The sequence below is a fragment of the Adiantum capillus-veneris genome, chromosome 16 (genome assembly GCF_014529385.1).
Source record: "Adiantum capillus-veneris isolate H3 chromosome 16, ASM1452938v2, whole genome shotgun sequence".
NCBI classification, from domain to species: domain Eukaryota; kingdom Viridiplantae; phylum Streptophyta; class Polypodiopsida; order Polypodiales; family Pteridaceae; genus Adiantum; species Adiantum capillus-veneris.
Window position 1 is genome coordinate 104,159,349 of NC_140946.1, and position 17,146 is coordinate 104,176,494.

Sequence of the window (17,146 nt, forward strand, 5' to 3'; positions counted from 1 at the left end):
TATAGAGCTCTCCGTTTAAACACATATCCTCTGTTTCATTTTGTAGCTCCTCTGCATGCACCCCATATAGAGTAGTAGCATCTTGATGCTCGTCTGGCACCACCGCAGTGGCTTCTGAGTGAGCATCTTCTCTGATCTCCTCCATTGATGCCGTTGTGATTGGCACATGGTAGCCTTCATACGTCCTTTCACTACGAGGGGCTACCTCTATGACGTACCACCAGTTTGATGTAGACTTTGTAGGATGAAATATTACCTGCCAGAGCCACATAACTTACATGAGAGCTTTCAAGCACATAACTTGTGAAAGGGGGATGTTAACTATTTACATACTTACTTGTTCACAATGCTCGGGTAGTACGAAAGTGTCTCTTAGGTCAGTCCATTTCTTAGTAGAATCCACCTCAAGAAAACCAGACTCTCCTCTACGCACAGTAGCGTTGCGACCCTCCATGATTATCTTGAACCATTGCACGTCGAACAAGTCAACAAAAAATCCTCTGTAATCGATCCTCAAAATCTCTTGTAGCGTGCCGAAGTAAGTGAGTTCCGCCACCACAGGATCTGCATCAGAGGAACGTCGTCGACTAAACTGTTCAAATTTTGCCATGATTCCACAATCTTGAGTAAAACGCTTTTTGTCGATCCGTTCCACCCTAAAATGTCGACCTTTACACCATGCTGCTGTGTATGACTTATACTACAATGAACAAAGATTATGAGTGGCTGTTCAAACGTTTAGAAATAAAGTCACTAGCTAGTCGTACATTGCAAACTTACCTTGGTCGCGCAACCCCGAGAGTACTCCCACTCTTCCTCAGTCACTTCGTCACCGCATTGTTGTGCGCTTTTCAATTGGTTGTGCAACCATCTTAAGCTCATGAATGTTGGTAGGCTCTCCAGACCCGTCGGATAGTGCATCGGTGGTCGTCTTCCCCGTCTCCACTCGATTCGTGCCCTTTGTCACTTTTGCTTTGCATCCTCATATTGTGAAATCCACTTTTGCATCACTCGATTGTGAAGCATGCAAAATCGGTTGATTTTAGCCTCTAGATCTTCCGTCATCTTCTTCTCAACACCGAGATTTCACATGACAATCCCAGATATGCGCTCATCATCTATGGTTCGCCATAGCGTGTCCCGGGCTTTATCAAATCCGTCTAGCCACTCTCCAATGTACACTAGGGACTCTTATACCAACCAACCTTCTGCCATGCTACCCTCCGGACGTGCCTTTTGACGCACATATCCCTTAAGCGTTTTCATGAAACGTTCTAAGAAGAACATCCATCTGGAATGAACTGTGTCAGCTATTTCCACCTCATCAACTATGTGAACAAGAAGATGCACCTGAATGGTTAGCATGGTAGTAGGAAAATGTTTCTCAAACATGCACACAAGCTCCGCATCATTTAGTTTGGCGAATGGTATGGAGTCTACGTTGATCTCCTTTTGTGAGATCCATTGCACCAGCTTTGCAAGTTTGTAGATTCTGTTACGGATGTCAAGAGACAAACATCCCTCAATGGAAACCGGTAAAATAAACTGTAAAGTATGTGCAGCAATGATATTAAAGTCCACATTTTATACAATGATATTAAAGTCCACTATGAATGTACCTGACACATTTTATGCCAATCGTGTGACTTCAAACCGGTAAGCTTTCCTTCTTTAGTAAAACACGTTCGGAGCGAGTGCATTACGCCAGTGGGGGTCCGCAAAGATCGAATGGTCTCTTTTACTTTGCGTTCTTGGGCTCTTGTGAAAATCCATGGTGCTTTAGGGAGTTTTATCGATCCATCAGACGCTGTTTGCGGCCAATATTGCTCCATACGATCCACATTTCTAAGGTCAACTCTGGCTCCCAAAGTATCTTTCTTGCCGGTCAGATGGTCCCATAGTAGATTACCCACATTCTTGAATATGTGCATTGGATCGAGCAAGTGATTGATCATGAGTCGGGGCCAGTATGGTAACTCGTACCATAGAGATAGTCTCTTCATCCCTGGAGGCAATCCGTCATCGCACATCTCCTTCTGCTCTAACCATGCTTGTGCAGACATCCTTGGTGGCTCTCTTCCAAAAAAGCCATCGCGTAACACATGATTCTCTAGAAGATACGCTTGATGACCTTCGTAGATTTGCTTCTTCAGTGAGGGCGCCCTACGTGCATTCAGTCTAGGTCCACATGTGACACATGCTCTGTATCCGCTTGTTTGAAGCCCTGCATGTATACACATGATAATAGATCAACTATGGGAAAAAACAAGATTTACAGTGTCTGAGTGAGGAGTGTCAATAGATCACCTGAGCATTCTGTTAGCCCGGGATAGTCATGCATGGTCCACATTAGAATGCCTCTGATCAAAGCATTCCGTCGTCCTGTGTGTCGGCTCATATCCACCACCTCTATGCCAATCCACAATTGTTGTAGCTCTTCCAATAGTGGACGAAGATACACATCCATATTCTCCACTTTATATCGCCCTGGCACAATCAAGCTTAGCCATAGGTGCCCCTTCTTCGTAGTCAACCACGGGGGAATGTTGTAGTTGACGATGACAACGGGCCATACATTGTAAGATGTTGATCTTTGACCAAATGGATTTACGCCATCCATAGCCAGGCCTAAGCGCAAATTTCGAGCTTCCCTGGCAAAATCCGACCATGTTCCATCTATATTTTTCCAGGCTGCGCAATCTGCAGGAATTCGTAGCACACCATCCGAAGATTTATTCTCCTCATGCCATGATGCTAGGGCGGCCATGGACTTACATTCGAAGAAATGCTTGATGCAAGGAAGCAGAGGAAAATGTCGCAAAACCTTTTGTGGAATTTTTGTCCCGTGGAGATCTACTCGATATCTTTCGGAATCACATTTCAGACACTTCTCCATGTCTATGTATTCCCCTCTGAAAAGAATGCAGTCATTAGGACAAGCGTGGATAGAATTGTAATCCATCCCCAAGTTTCGCAAAATCTTTCTTGCTTCATCTCGGGAATCTGGCATCACATTGTCAGCTGGTAGTATGTGCTCTTTAAGCAATCTACACAACATAAAAATACGATACAGTCGTGTAAAAATCTATCAGATCATTATACATTTAGAGTTTTATTAAAGTAAACTAATTGTAATAGATCACCTGAAAAGCGCTGTGACGCTAGTGTCACTCCATCCAAACTTTGCCTGTATGTTGAGAAGAACCAGGAGTGCTTTCAATCTAGACATACGTGCTCTATTATACAATGGCGTATCGGCTCCACTTTTCATATCATCATAGATAAGCCTTTCTGAATCCATGATCGTCTCGATCATTTCATCAATCTCGGGCTCAAACATTGCCTCGTTGGGAATGGGCTCTGCATGATCATCCCCCGAGCTGTCAGAGGCTACATCTTGTGGCCTCACATATGCTGCTTGACCAAAGCGCCTGCGAACACGTCTATTGGGTTGCAAGATTGCTGCTTGTTGGCCAGCGTCAGAGTCCGACGAGTTATAATTGGCAACAACTCGATCTATAATAGATGGATCGAACTCGCCAAATTCACGAACGTGCTGCAAAGAAACACGTCTTGTTCGTCGCACAGCATGCTTGCATTGATTACAAGGACATAAGACCCTCGTTGAGAGATAGGTGTTTCGGTTGGACGGTCCCACATCCTCGTCACTACTCATAATGAGGATAAAAATCTTATAACCTGGACAACAAATTTAATATTCTATTGGCATTCTTCGTCTTATCTCTCTCTCTCTCTCTCTCTCTCTCTCTCTCTCTCTCTCTCTCTCTCTCTCTCTCTCTCTCTCTCTCTCTCTCTCTCACATTCTCTAGTCATGTCCAATCACCGCACACCTCCGTCTAGAGGTGCACGGAGATCAGAACCACCGGGTTATAATCTCGTCTTTATTGGTCAATACCTATATTTGTGGGTACAACAAATCTACAGACCCACGTCTACATGATACTGCATGTAGTGGACAAAACCCCTTTGCCTCTTCTCTAGCTGTAGCACTTCACAGCATCTTAACATCTTTTCACAGTAGATCTTTTCACTGTTCGTCTAACTCTAAACCCTAAACCGTAAGTAATTCTTGCGTGGACTTGATCTAATGTAAATAAGCGTAAATCTAAATAAACGTAAATCTAACTAAAAATAAACCTAAATCTAATTTAACGTAAGTCTACATCTAACCTAATCTTTAACGTCTTTTGGGATAGTTTCCTACGACGTTAAAACTCTCTTCTTCTTGTGTGTGTGTGTGTGTGTGTGTGTGTGTGTGTGTGTGTGTGTGTGTGTGTGTGTGTGTGTGTGTGTGTGTGTAAACCTAAATAAACCTAAGTTTAATCTAATATAACATAAATCTAAATCTAACGTAAATTATGTTATATTAAAAACAAAGAACTAAAATAACAGGGATTATAAGAACCTTAAAACTGATTTAACACATAATTTTTCACATAACTCGGCAAGAGTTGGCATTCTCATCACTAAAGATGTGAGAGTTAACTTCCGGCGGTGACGCTGCCTCATCTCCATCCACATCTGACGACAGCAATTGGCCCTTTGGACCGTTCTTGCTCTTGTTACTAACTTTGAAGTTGCTGTTGAATGACTAGAGGTTGTCTAGATAGTCATTGTCGGGGATGTAGTGACTCTTGCCGCCCTGAAGATCCACCTTCTTCCCTATCTTCTAAAGACATTTCACCAGTACTTTTGGATCGACGGAGCCCACCATGAGTGAAGGCAGCAATACCCTATATTCCATTGAGGGCTTTCTTCACCCGCTTCATGCAGGCATCGCAGTCTATGGAGACCTAGATCTAATCTAATATAACATAAATCTAAATCTAGCGTAAATAAACGTAAATTTAACTAAAAATAAACCTAAATCTAATTTAATTTAACTTAAATAAACCTAAATCTAATTTAACATAAGTCTACATCTAACCTAATCTTTAACGTCTTTTAGGATAGTTTCCTACGACGTTATAACTCTCTTCTTCTTGTGTGTGTGCGCGTGTGTGGATGTGTGTGCCAATAAAAAGAGATAAATGGTATAACCTTTCTATCACCCATGCCAAGTATGATAGATTGGTTATGCCATTTCCCTCTTGAATAATAGGTCTTGAGTTCAACTCCTCGTCGGCTAGATCTTTAGGTCTTTTAATTTTAATAAGTTTCCTACGACGTTAAATTAGTTTCTCTCTCTTTCTCTCTCAATGTGTGTGCGTTTTTTTGTTTATGCATGTTTTCTCTCTCTTTTCCTCTCTCAATGTGTGCGTTTTTTGTTTATGCATGCTCTCTCTCTCTTTTCCTCTCTCAATGTGTGTGTGCATTTTTTGTTTATGTATGTGTGTGTGCATTTTTGTTTATGTTTGTACTCTTTCTCTCTCTCTCTCTCTCTCTCTCTCTCTCTCTCTCTCTCTCTCTCTCTCAAAAACACTATGTGTGTGTGTGTGTGTGTGTGTGTGTGTGTGTGTGTGTGAGAGAGAGAGAGAGAGAGGGAGAGAGAAAGAGGGGAAGGGAACATGAGAGTGAGGAGAGGGAAGGAGCATACCTGGCTCTCCTTCCTCTCCTCGTGTGTGTGTGTGTGTGTGTGTGTGTGTGTGTGTGTGTGTGTGTGTGTGTGTGTGTGTGGAGAAGAAAGAGAGAGAGAGAGAGAGAGAGGGAGAGCGTTACCTGCTCCTTGCTTGAGGGCGCCGAAAAACTCAGATCTGAGATCTGAGTTTTTGGGCGCTCTCTGTTATTTTTTTTAGCCCAGCCGGCGTCGCTATGAGCGTCGCAAATTTACTTGCCCATAGCGACGCCGGGGAAAAAAAAATTGAGCGTCGCTGTGTGAGCGTCGCTAATATGAATAGCCTCTTGTAGTGTGTGTTCACACACATCACTACCACATGTATATGGTAACACATAGATCATATATATATATATATATATAGAGAGAGAGAGAGAGAGAGAGACTTTTCTAATGCTTTGAGCATTTACTAAAAAATATGAATATACAAAAAGACACATAGATCATATATATATATATATATATATAGAGAGAGAGAGAGAGAGAGAGAGAGAGACTTTTCTAATGCTTTGAGCATTTGCTAAAGAGACAAATTTTAATGTTAAGTTTTGCTTTAAAAAATGATGTAGGAGAGGTTCTAGAGCAATTAAACGAGCAATCTCCTCTGTGTGTGTGTGTGTGTGTGTGGGTATGTGTGTCATGGAGGGATGTTTAAGAATACGCACACGTAGATACATTTATAAGTGTTAAGAGCGAGCGAGACCTATTGGCGGGTCGCGTGAGCTAGTAAAGACTAAGGACTCACGAGCAATGTTCGTGAAAAGTGTGCCTCAGCTTAGCCTTGAACCGGTTGAAAACCAAATCAGCCGATTGAAGGGAGGGAAAGAAGGAGAAAATCCGGTTAGAAAATTCAAGAAAATAAAGTTAAATTGCAAAAATTACCGGTTATTTTACAAAATTTCTGCTTTGGATCTACCCTAAAGAGAATTTTGTATGTTTGTGAAATCTATTTTTCCGGAGCATAGCCAGTGGCCACTCTAAAAGGGACACGTGCATATTTCTTGAAGAATGTGTGCGAGCAAGTGATGGCCAAAGTTCAAACCGCTAGTTGCACGGCAAAACCAGGTGTAGGACAAAACGGAGGGCTTTCGTTAGAGTCTATGGGTTCGGAATCATAAGGAAGCCGCTTACATTGACGGTCTTGCGCCGTCAAAGAAGGCGCTGGGCGCGTCATATTAAGAATGAAGGATGCCTTGAAGGTGTAATTCTCTCTCTCTCTCTCTCTCTCTCTCTCTCTCTCTGCGCGTGCGGGAATCCGCCCCGCCCCGCCCCCCTCCTTTCTGAAGATGTGCAGGGGCATCAGCCCTCCTTCTCCGCAGGAGGTCGGCTTTCACCTGCATGGGGAAATCAGGCAGTATGAACAAAATGCGAATGACGAGAGTGTCATTCTAGCTGTCGACTTCCCTGCTCATGCTAAAAATCATACCATCAAAACACAGTTCCGTCGCGAAGTCGTAGTAGCCGATGCCACGCCAGCCGGGCTAGCCATCGTGGCAGCCATGGAATCTGAGCTGGTCGAATCAGTACCCTTAACCACGAGGCCTGCGCGTGGCCCAATCACCAAGCACCACTTCAGCGCCCGTCAGGAGAAGCAGCGTCAATCACGAACACCTGCAGGGGACCACGCCGTGCACAAGCTGCCGAGCGCCGGCGGTAGGCAATGTTCAGTTGGCCTGCCCGCCGCACGGTATGAAAGATCGCATGTAATGGCGATCAGGAAAAATGGAGATGAGAAAGGAGCGAGGAAAAGCTCCATTTTCTGCTCTGCGTTTTCACCTCCGAAGGATTGCGTGATGGAAGAGATAGCTGGTCATCGCTCTTTTGCAGATTTCATGGGCACCTGTTTCCTCTGCCAGCGCCCTCTCGGATCCGGCATAGACATCTACATGTACAGGTAATTAGACTCTTAATCAAAGTAAATTGCCTTATAACATGATGGGCCCGCTTCAATTTTTGATATAAACCTCAGTATCATCTTGCAGAGGGGACCGAGCCTTCTGCAGCAATGAGTGCCGGTACCAACACATCGTCGAAGATGAGCTGAGCGAGCGCTCACAACAACAGAATTGGCCAACTTGTAGAAACGGAGTTGCTGCACGTTCTTCTAGCTCTAGCAACATTATACCTGTGTTGGGTTAAATTGGGGTTCAATTGCTTTCCACCCTAACTAAATTGTATATTACAGCAGATCATATAACAAGGGTGCCATGCATGATTACTTTGCCGGAAGATTCAAAAGGCATTGATGAAGGAAATCATTCATGAAGGCAAGAGTAGTAATGAGCTTGTATTATCAATGGTGTAGCTTTATATAAGCCTTGACTTGCTACTCCCTATCGAACTTATATAACCTATATAAACTATCTACTAACTAACCTCATCTTATGTATGGTCTAATCACGTGGTCAACTATTTTAAATTGTTCAATAAATAACCTATATAAACTATCTAACTAATCTCATCGTATGTATGGTCTAAACCTATATAAACTATCTAATTAACCTCATCGTATGTATGGTCTAATCACACGGTCAACTATTTAGACTTTTATCTAGATGATGAGGTTAGTTATATATGTTCAATAAATAAAGCCACTAACGTGGCATTTTTTTATTGCCTCTGTGCATAGAAGGCTGCAAGTAGACGCTCTCGACGAGAGCCTGTTGGGCTCTCCTACGACTTGACCTTGAACTAGATGTCGGAGACGTTGCGCGCATGCCTAACCGCACCTAGACCCACCTCCTGCGACCAGCAGTGCATCCTGAGAGAGAGAGAGAGAGAGAGAGAGAGAGAGAGAGAGAGAGAGCATGCTTATGTGCGCACACGAAACACAGACACACACACAAAGGTCTTTAGGGAGCAAGCAACCCTATGCCATTCGTCGGCCCCCAACCTTCTGCCTCCTGCCCGTCTGCCTAGCTTTCATTCCCTCTTCATGCCCCCAAAGTCTAAGTTTCTATTATAGTAATAATAGAAACTTGTTATTACAATAAAAATAGCATCTCATTTCTTTTCAATTTTAAAGAGTTAAATAATGGAATCTTTTGGTTTTGTGGGAAAAAAAATCAAACCCAGGATTTGGGTGCTCTTTTATGTAGAAAGTTTCAAACACTTTTTGGGTAGCAATTATTCCAATTTCAAGGACTCCTGTGAAAGGACAAGGGAACTCGAACATGCTCATCACCATCCAGCCGTGCCCTATATAGGCCCTTGGCCTTCTAAATATAGGGACCCCCTTGACTGCATATCCGTCCTGGCCCTTGGCCGTGCCTGGTCCTACCCTTGGCATGACATTACTCCCCCCTTGGAGAAGCATTCTCGAAAACAAGAGTGATGATACACTAATGTTTTCTATAGTGGAATCCTTCGTGGATCCAACTGTTTGGTTGACCGGAACACGGCTCAGCAGAAGGTTCAATGAAACCAAGAGTAACATCTTGATTTTTCACATTGTTGTCCATTTGCAACCATCTTGTGTTGCTGATTCCTATCCAATCATAGTGTGTAGACTCCATTTAGAACACACATGAGTATGCAAAATGAGTTATCACACAAAGATGTACCCTAAAGAGTAACTCTTTTCACTTCCATGAGTAACTTGCTAACATAATTTATCAGCCAAGTTTAAGTCCTTGACTTGTTTTCCAATTCCAGCAGTAAACAATCCCACATAACTAGTGTTCAAAGTTGACAACTTGATTTATACATGAAGAGACTACACCTAGTCTCTAACTTATGGTAAGTAAACTCCAAGTAGAGCAATAAATGGTAAGCAAACTCCAAGTAGAGCAATAAATGTTGGATTGCTTGGTGCTAACGTGCGCACTTTGCATATCCTTCAGCACAAGATTACACTTGTAATCTGACTATCCCCTTGGATAACTTGACAGTATTGAGGTGTGTTTTCCTTCACGGTTTACAGACAGTCTTCCAAGATGACTGGTAAATGGGAATCACAATATCGTGTAACATTGTTGAGGAATCAACAATGTCTAGAATAACCATCGTGGTTAACTTGAATTTTCACAAACACCCAAACCGAGCCATGACCTCTATTGGTGATCAGTAGACCCAAAAGTAATCTCATAGAGATACTGCACATAGAGTGCAAAATGCTTCATAAGCAACAACTTGAGGAATATGCATGCCGTTCCAAATCAACCTTTGCTAAACACTAGGACCCATAACACCTAGTGTGCATGCATTTAGCAAAAAATAGATCCGAACCTGTATATCCATGGCGATCCTTGCCAATACTTATTGCAAATGTGATGCGCCTAGCACACATTAAAAAGGAATGTAAATAGTTCTGAAAAGAAACTAAATACTTTCAGTTGCAATCTTTTGCAAGCCTTGCTGAAATGTCTGAACCACAATAGAAGGTGAAACATTGATCACTTTTAGGTACAAACAATGAATTTTTTTTATTAACAACTTAGAGCCTTGCTATATGTATAAACAACCATCTGTAATTTTGTTTAGCAGTAGTTGTACCTGAACAAGTCATTCTAAGTATCCAATAACTTTTTGCCATGAAATTTCTCCTGATACATCGTGCTAAAAATGGACTAGAAAACAGATGTGACCAGCACCTAAGGACTTTGTCGTGACACATATTTGTGAAGGGGATCGGGGAGCACCACAGACAGAGAGTGAGAGAGAGAGAAGGAGAGACACATACGATGTGGGTGGGGAGACTCAAAGAGTGAGCAGCCCCCTATACACTTATGCTATGTATAAGGTATACAAGTCAGTGGGCGCCCAGACTCTGGGCGACCAGGCAAGGCACAGGCGCCTATACCCCAACAACCTCCCACTTAAAGACGACTGTGCCTTTAAGCAAGAGAACCTAGTCTAAAGACTACAAAAGGTGAGAGAAAACCGCTCTCAACCGATACCCACTGGCTGGCTGTGATCGTGTGCATCCAGATGTCCTACTCTCGTGTAAGCCCATACACCACCAGACGTACCGGACACGTACTGCAAGTATGTACGCAATACCTACATATCTCCCTCGTGCACTATGCCATCATCAGTTAACAAACGACTGACAACCCCAACTACAAATGCTCCCACTGCAGTTGCGATATCCGGTCTCAAGATCAACATCTCATACATGAGACCACCGAATGCCGATGCAATGCTAGCGGGCCCTGCTAGCTCTACGGAGCATACATCAACATATATATCCCTGGCAATAGGCATCTCTGACTGACAAGGCATTTCAGCCACATGCATCTCCTGAATGTCCGCAAAAGACGCATCAACCTGTCGTGCAACCTCAGAGCAAACGAGCTGCTCTAGGTGTCTGCTGGAAGACATATCCTGCACAACTATATCCCCATGCTCACTGTCGAGCATAGAAAGGAATGACTGCATAATCGCTGACATCTCAGCCTCCTCTGCAATCATCCACTGCAAACATGACCACTCAATCTGCTGTGACTCACTAGAGCTCTCATGCTCTAACTCCGTATGCATAGACTCTTGCACAACGTCTTCCTGTCGTGACTCACTAGAGCAAGATCGCTCTACCTATCTATCCTGCATAGAAGTATCTCGCACAACTAACTCTCTGCTTTGCTCAGTCACTAGCAAAGCATGCATGTCTGACTCTGTCACCTCTCTGTGTGACTACTCAAGTCGTGTCCCAACTGTGTGCACAACGAGCTCACTACTCTGCACTCCATGCAAAGCATCCTGCAACCCATAAGCAAAAGAGACTCACCTGCTCTCTCGCTCTCTACCTGGCTGCGTGATCACAGAGACAACACCGTCTCTCACGTGATCCACATGCAATGGGTAACCTGTACCACTCCTGGCACCTCTCGCAATCACTAGCGAACCCAAATGCATCACAAAATCTCGCTCTCGTAGCGAAATCTGACATCCACAATCTCTAAGCTGACCAATCGAGATCAAACTCACTGTCAAATCTGGTACATAGCGCACATGTCGTAACAAGTAAGATGCACCACTCGGTAATGATAGTCTCACATCTCCTGCACCTGCTATCGCATGCACCGATCCATCGGTCAAACGTACACTGCCAAGCATCCCGCTAGAATAGCTACAAAACCATTCACGATGCAGCGTGACATGAAACATAGCATCTGCGTCTAGTAACCACTGCGAAGGGAGTGCACTATCCACATGTATAGCATCTCGTGCATAGCTCGAGGTAAAAGTGACATCCCCGTCACTAGTATACTCCGACACTACATCTGCATCAATTGTCAAAGCAACTGAGTCCATGGCATCACTACATACATCTCTAAGACTGCCATGTCTCCTACGAGGTCGCATACAACAAAAATAGCGCCGTCTAACGTGTCCAGAATGACCACAATACCAACATATCACCTGTCGGCGTACTCGTGAATGTACATGTCTCACATGAGTCCTTGATGACTCAAATCTATCATACATATCATGTAATCTGCGCCAAAGTGCTCTCGAAGTAGTCTCATACATAACAAGAGCATATACAGATTCCGCAAGGTGCAAAGAGAGCGTAGATAGTGCCATCTCCTCTAGCTCCTGCCATTGATTGTCAGACAAGCATGAAGGTCTACCTGCATCACCACTCAATGGTCCATGCAACCCTCGCTATGTCAATGCATCAAGCATACACTCTCTCCATGCCGCAAAGTCTGACCCATCAAACACGCACATCTGTGAGAGGTCACAACCTGATCGATCACCTGTCTCTGCCATGAGCACAAGTAGCAAGCTAGATAGCAAAACCACCTCACCAACAACACCTGGAAACTGTCTACAAATATGGCCAGAAACACAATGTAAAACCTGTGAGACACACTCCAAAATAGAGCTCCCGCAATGTCAATACAAGCCTCGCATGCTCTAGTATCACACTGCAATCTGTGAGCTAATCACCAAGCCCACACTGTGCGGTATCGATGCCTACACACGCACAAATCTCCCACCTGCAGAGAACACCGCACGCAAATGCTGAGTGCAACCCGCAATCTCTACCTAGATCGCATAAATGATACACATAAAACTCCTGGGAAAATTTCGCCAGAGTTTCGACATACAATGGCTATCAACACAAAATAACCATTGTCCTGCAAGCTCAATACAATGAGCAATCAATGCGCATCAAACTACACTCAACATACATGCATAAGCTCTGCAAAACTATGGCAAACAATGCTCGAGATCACAAGACTCTCCCACCCGAGAGCAAACCACTGTCTCAAGCAAAGAAAGATACACAACTCCTCACTCTTGCGAGAGTGGATACAAAAAACACAAAACTGTGTCCAAACTGACAAAACCTGTCAAAGTGAGAGTAAACACTCGATCACAAACTATGGCGAGAATCTGGGAAAAATCCGACAGAATTTTCCCTGAAAACTGAGAAAAAAGCTCAAGTACAATCTCTACCATAAACCATAACACTACTCAATGCCAATGAGTAGAAATGCCAAAATGGCTCCACATTTTCACATACAATGGAAATCCGCACTCAACGTACATCAACGGAGTGACCGCGCATAAGCAAGTGCCAAAAGATTTACAATCCGGAAACTTATTCAATGCGAAAACAATGCTCTCAAGAGAGCTCACCGGCACTTGAAAGTGCTCGTCAAAATGCATGTATAATGGGCATCAACCATGCGCCATAACCATATGCAAACCATCCGCAAAGACCATGAATCCAAGCACAAAATCACTGCCAAAGTATCCTGCGAAAACCAGTGAAAGAAGCTCCACCTGTGTGCTCCAAAAAACTGCGTCTCTCAAGAGACCGCCTCGATGGTGTGTAAACGCCTCCGTACTTCGTTGCCCAAGTCTACCAAAAAACCCTCAAACCACAAGCTTAACACAAGCTGCAATTGCATCTTCAGCTCAGAATTTATGCACGCAACTTCAAGCATCTCCTGTGCTTCCAAAAGTGCATCAAACTCGCACACAATGCGACAACAGAAAATCTGGAATTTCTGTATACAGTCAGTCTGAGCTGAATATCAGCAAAACGGTGAGGAATTTGCAAAAAGTTTCTTCTGCAAAGTTGTAGACCACGTCAAAACGGATGGGGCGTAGGGACAGAATTCTCAGATCTGCATTCTACAAGGAGAAAAACGAATCTGAAAATAGTATTGCTGCGCACACAGTTTTAGGACAGCACCTTCACTTACACACAGTCTTCCACACTCCTTTCTAAGCTTCCACAAGAGCATACATCACGCTCAATTGAGCTCACAAGCTCCCATTGCATTCTCACAGCAAGTCTTCTGCTTTCTTAATCTCTCTACCGTCGAGAGAGAGCGAGCTATCGCCTCGAAGCTCTCAAAGCCGTCGTGCTCTCCGCGGTCACCATAGCTCTGATACCAATTGAAGGGGATTGGGGAGCACCACAGGCGGAGAGTGAAAGAGAGAGAAGGAGAGACACATACGATGTGGGTGGGGAGACTCAAAGAGTGAGCAGCCCCCTATACACTTATGCTATGTATAAGGTATACAAGTCAGTGGGCGCCCAGACTCTGGGCGACCGGGCAAGGCACAGGCGCCTATACCCCAACAATTTGAAATAGTGGGCGCTAGTGTCAGTCCCAGAGACTCATATTCGCCACATGTGGAATTTGTCTCAACTAAGGATTTCTGAAAAAAGAGCATCTTACAAGTACAAGATGTACTTGTGTGTGGAGGTAACTCTAAACAATCTGCGATAAGAGTGAGAGGACCCTCATTCATTGCTCCACACTTGCTAAACCTAACTCCTTGAGTCCCTAGACCATGTTGTATCCAATGTGACAACATGTGCCAAATCGAATCCTACAAGTGGATTCATAACAGCATAATGTATATTGGACACTACGGCCCAAAATACTTGTTTCGACATGCCCTTGGCATGGCCCTGGGATTGAATTGAAAGCTCAGTTACCCATATTCAAATGCACAGGAGCACGTCTCCCACCTGTGAAAAAACCAAGCAGTAGTGCACTGGAAATCTTGGGTGTTGCCTTCGCAATCCAAACCCGTTGGGTAGAATCTACATAGTCAAACCACTTGGTAAGACCCTTTGTAGAAACTGCTCAACTAGTAGGTAACGATAACCAACACAGTTAACCGTGTACAGAATGACGAGAATCAACTTTCAAGTTGAATTTGTCCAGTACCCCTTGGTAGATTGCGGACTTCTTTCCTTGAAAGTACAACGGGAATAGATCAAACTGTGATCCTCAATGCCTATGGGGTGATTTAGTAAGGACCCGCGGGGTCTTACTCCAAAACAATGTGTCCATAGACATCCGTAGTGCTATAGAGAGAGCTGGAGATCCACACAAGTGGAAAGCCTCATTTTTATGGACAGCCATGTTGTCACAACGGTATGTTGCATCTAAAATCCGTGGTAGAAATCAGTTGAGTTGAGTTTATGGTTATCAAAAATGCAACTCGAGTGTCGCACTGAAACCATGTCGTGCAAAAATGACACCATAAACATCCGTAATGACAAAACTCTGGGTGTCCATTAACGTCGTTGTGTAGTCTAGTGGGTAGATATGTTCGATCTTAAGAACCATCACCCAAGGAATGCCAACAGTTGGGTCATACCCGAGATCTACCAATGACTCTTAGACAACGTGCGTGGCTCATAGCCCGTATGGAAATTAGTGTTCAATCGACAAAATGATGAAGACTAATGTAGAGGGCGTCTTGCCCAATTTCGAGTTGAGAGTTAGAGCACCTTGGCTCATGCTGACTCCCAAACAAAACATGTATCAAAAACTGCGTAGAAAGTTTTCATTATTCATGGAGAGAAATAAGAAAGAGAGAGAGAAAATGCTGGGCTGAGGAAATTTCCTTAAGTGACGACTTTGTATATGTTGTGCCCAAGCTCGTGTGCATCTTATGCGTAGCGTGCAGCTTATCATATAAGCGTGCCATAGTTTTCTGCTATGACTCTCTTATCGAAAGAGGTAACAAAAAAACAGAAACAAGTCATAGACTGACCCACCTACCATGTATGCGTCACAGTAGTGTGATCTAATGTACACACTTTGCCTTCGAATTAAGTCCTTGATTTAGGTGCTTTTTAATGTCCTTGACAAAGTGTCTGATGTTGTAGCAGAAACGTATTTCAGAAGGCGGTAGAATGAAATCCACCTAGCTAGCATGCCATGCATACATAAACTTAAGCCCTTGGCAAAAACAATGGCCTCAAACGTTAGAGCAAAAACCATAAGTGCCTTGCACAGTTTAAACTGATAGGGATTCTATGAGCTGAGATTCCCTATTTTTCCACTCTCCCGAACTTGTGTGCCAATGCCCTTGATGCCAAGTCATTGGGCAGTACCTTAGCACAAGCAAGAAGTCTTGCTTCATGTAAAATTGTCAAAGCACATTGCTTTGCACAAAATCAATAGTTTCCAAGCAAAGATGTAAACATGGAAAAAGAAGAAGAACATAAAATTGACTAACCCGGTCATTGCTGTAACCAATTGGCTTGAGATTCCGTGCAAGAAAGATTGCTTAAAAATGACTCATAGCCATATTTGTCGCACGGGTGGGAGCTGTTGTATATACATATACGTTCTGTGTATCATATATGCCGATCTGTCACGTATGAAATAACCTGCGAGCATATTGCCGAATTCTTCCCAAGTTTGTATGCTCATAGCATATGCCGAACGTGGGTAGTCTCAATGCAAGATGCATAAATTGAAGCCTTTTTTATAGCCAAACTTTCCGAATTCTTCCCAAGTTTGTATGCTCATAGCATATGCCGAACGTGGGTAGTCTCAATACAAGATGCGTAAATTGAATCCTTTTTGATAGCCAACTGAGGCGATTGTTAACATACCGATATGAGGACAAAAATAATCGACCTTGTCGAGGGATTTCAATTGAAATGAGCTAATATTGTGTAGCAAGCATCCTCTGGCAGCTGTTAGAAACAGTGACAAGGAGTCGGCCATGCCGAGCAACTTACCCCTTGCATCAAGTCAAGCAACAGGATGTGCCTATCTTCTTGAGATACCAAAATTCTACAAATTTGCTATGCATTTGCATCAAATTGAACCGCCATCGAATTGTGCTTGATTTGGATACTTCTCAATGATATATGCAGCAAGTATGTAATGCAAATGATAATTGTCACAAGCCATGCTCATTAGCACCCTTGTACAGAGCCTTGCTCATTACAATACCAGTTACAGCCTGATTGACCAGTACTGCGAGGCACTTTGGCACCCTGCAGAAACTATGAGGGTAATCAACTTGATAGAAACAAAATTGAAAGAGGGTACCTTGTTTCTGTGCTTGTAGAAAAAAAATTAAGTTTAGTTGGAAATATGGTGTATTCGAAACCGGGCTTTGCCAATCATGTGTTGATGGTGGCCTTACCTTGGCAAATCGTAATACCTACCGAGGCTCCTAACTGGCTTTCAATTTTTATACGCCCCACTTGGGCATGCCTTGACGAGAGCGAAAGACATGTCTTCTATTTGTGTGTAGATCACCTCTCAAAATCGAGGAGCTTCTTTGCCACATAACGGCATCATAATTTTTGATTTCATGTTATTGATAGCTTCTGAAGACGAG

General features: G+C 43.5%; 1 protein-coding gene across 1 annotated transcript; it reads left to right on the plus strand.

The window, feature by feature from the left end:
• The first annotated feature begins 6,782 nt into the window (after nt 1-6,782).
• On the plus strand, nt 6,783-8,213 carry LOC147439569 (uncharacterized). Its single transcript, XM_086484335.1, has 2 exons — nt 6,783-7,469; nt 7,558-8,213. Exons 1-2 carry the CDS (start codon nt 6,862-6,864, stop codon nt 7,712-7,714), a joined length of 765 nt encoding a protein of 254 aa, XP_086340461.1. The 5' UTR covers nt 6,783-6,861; the 3' UTR covers nt 7,715-8,213.
• The last annotated feature ends 8,933 nt before the right edge of the window (nt 8,214-17,146 follow it).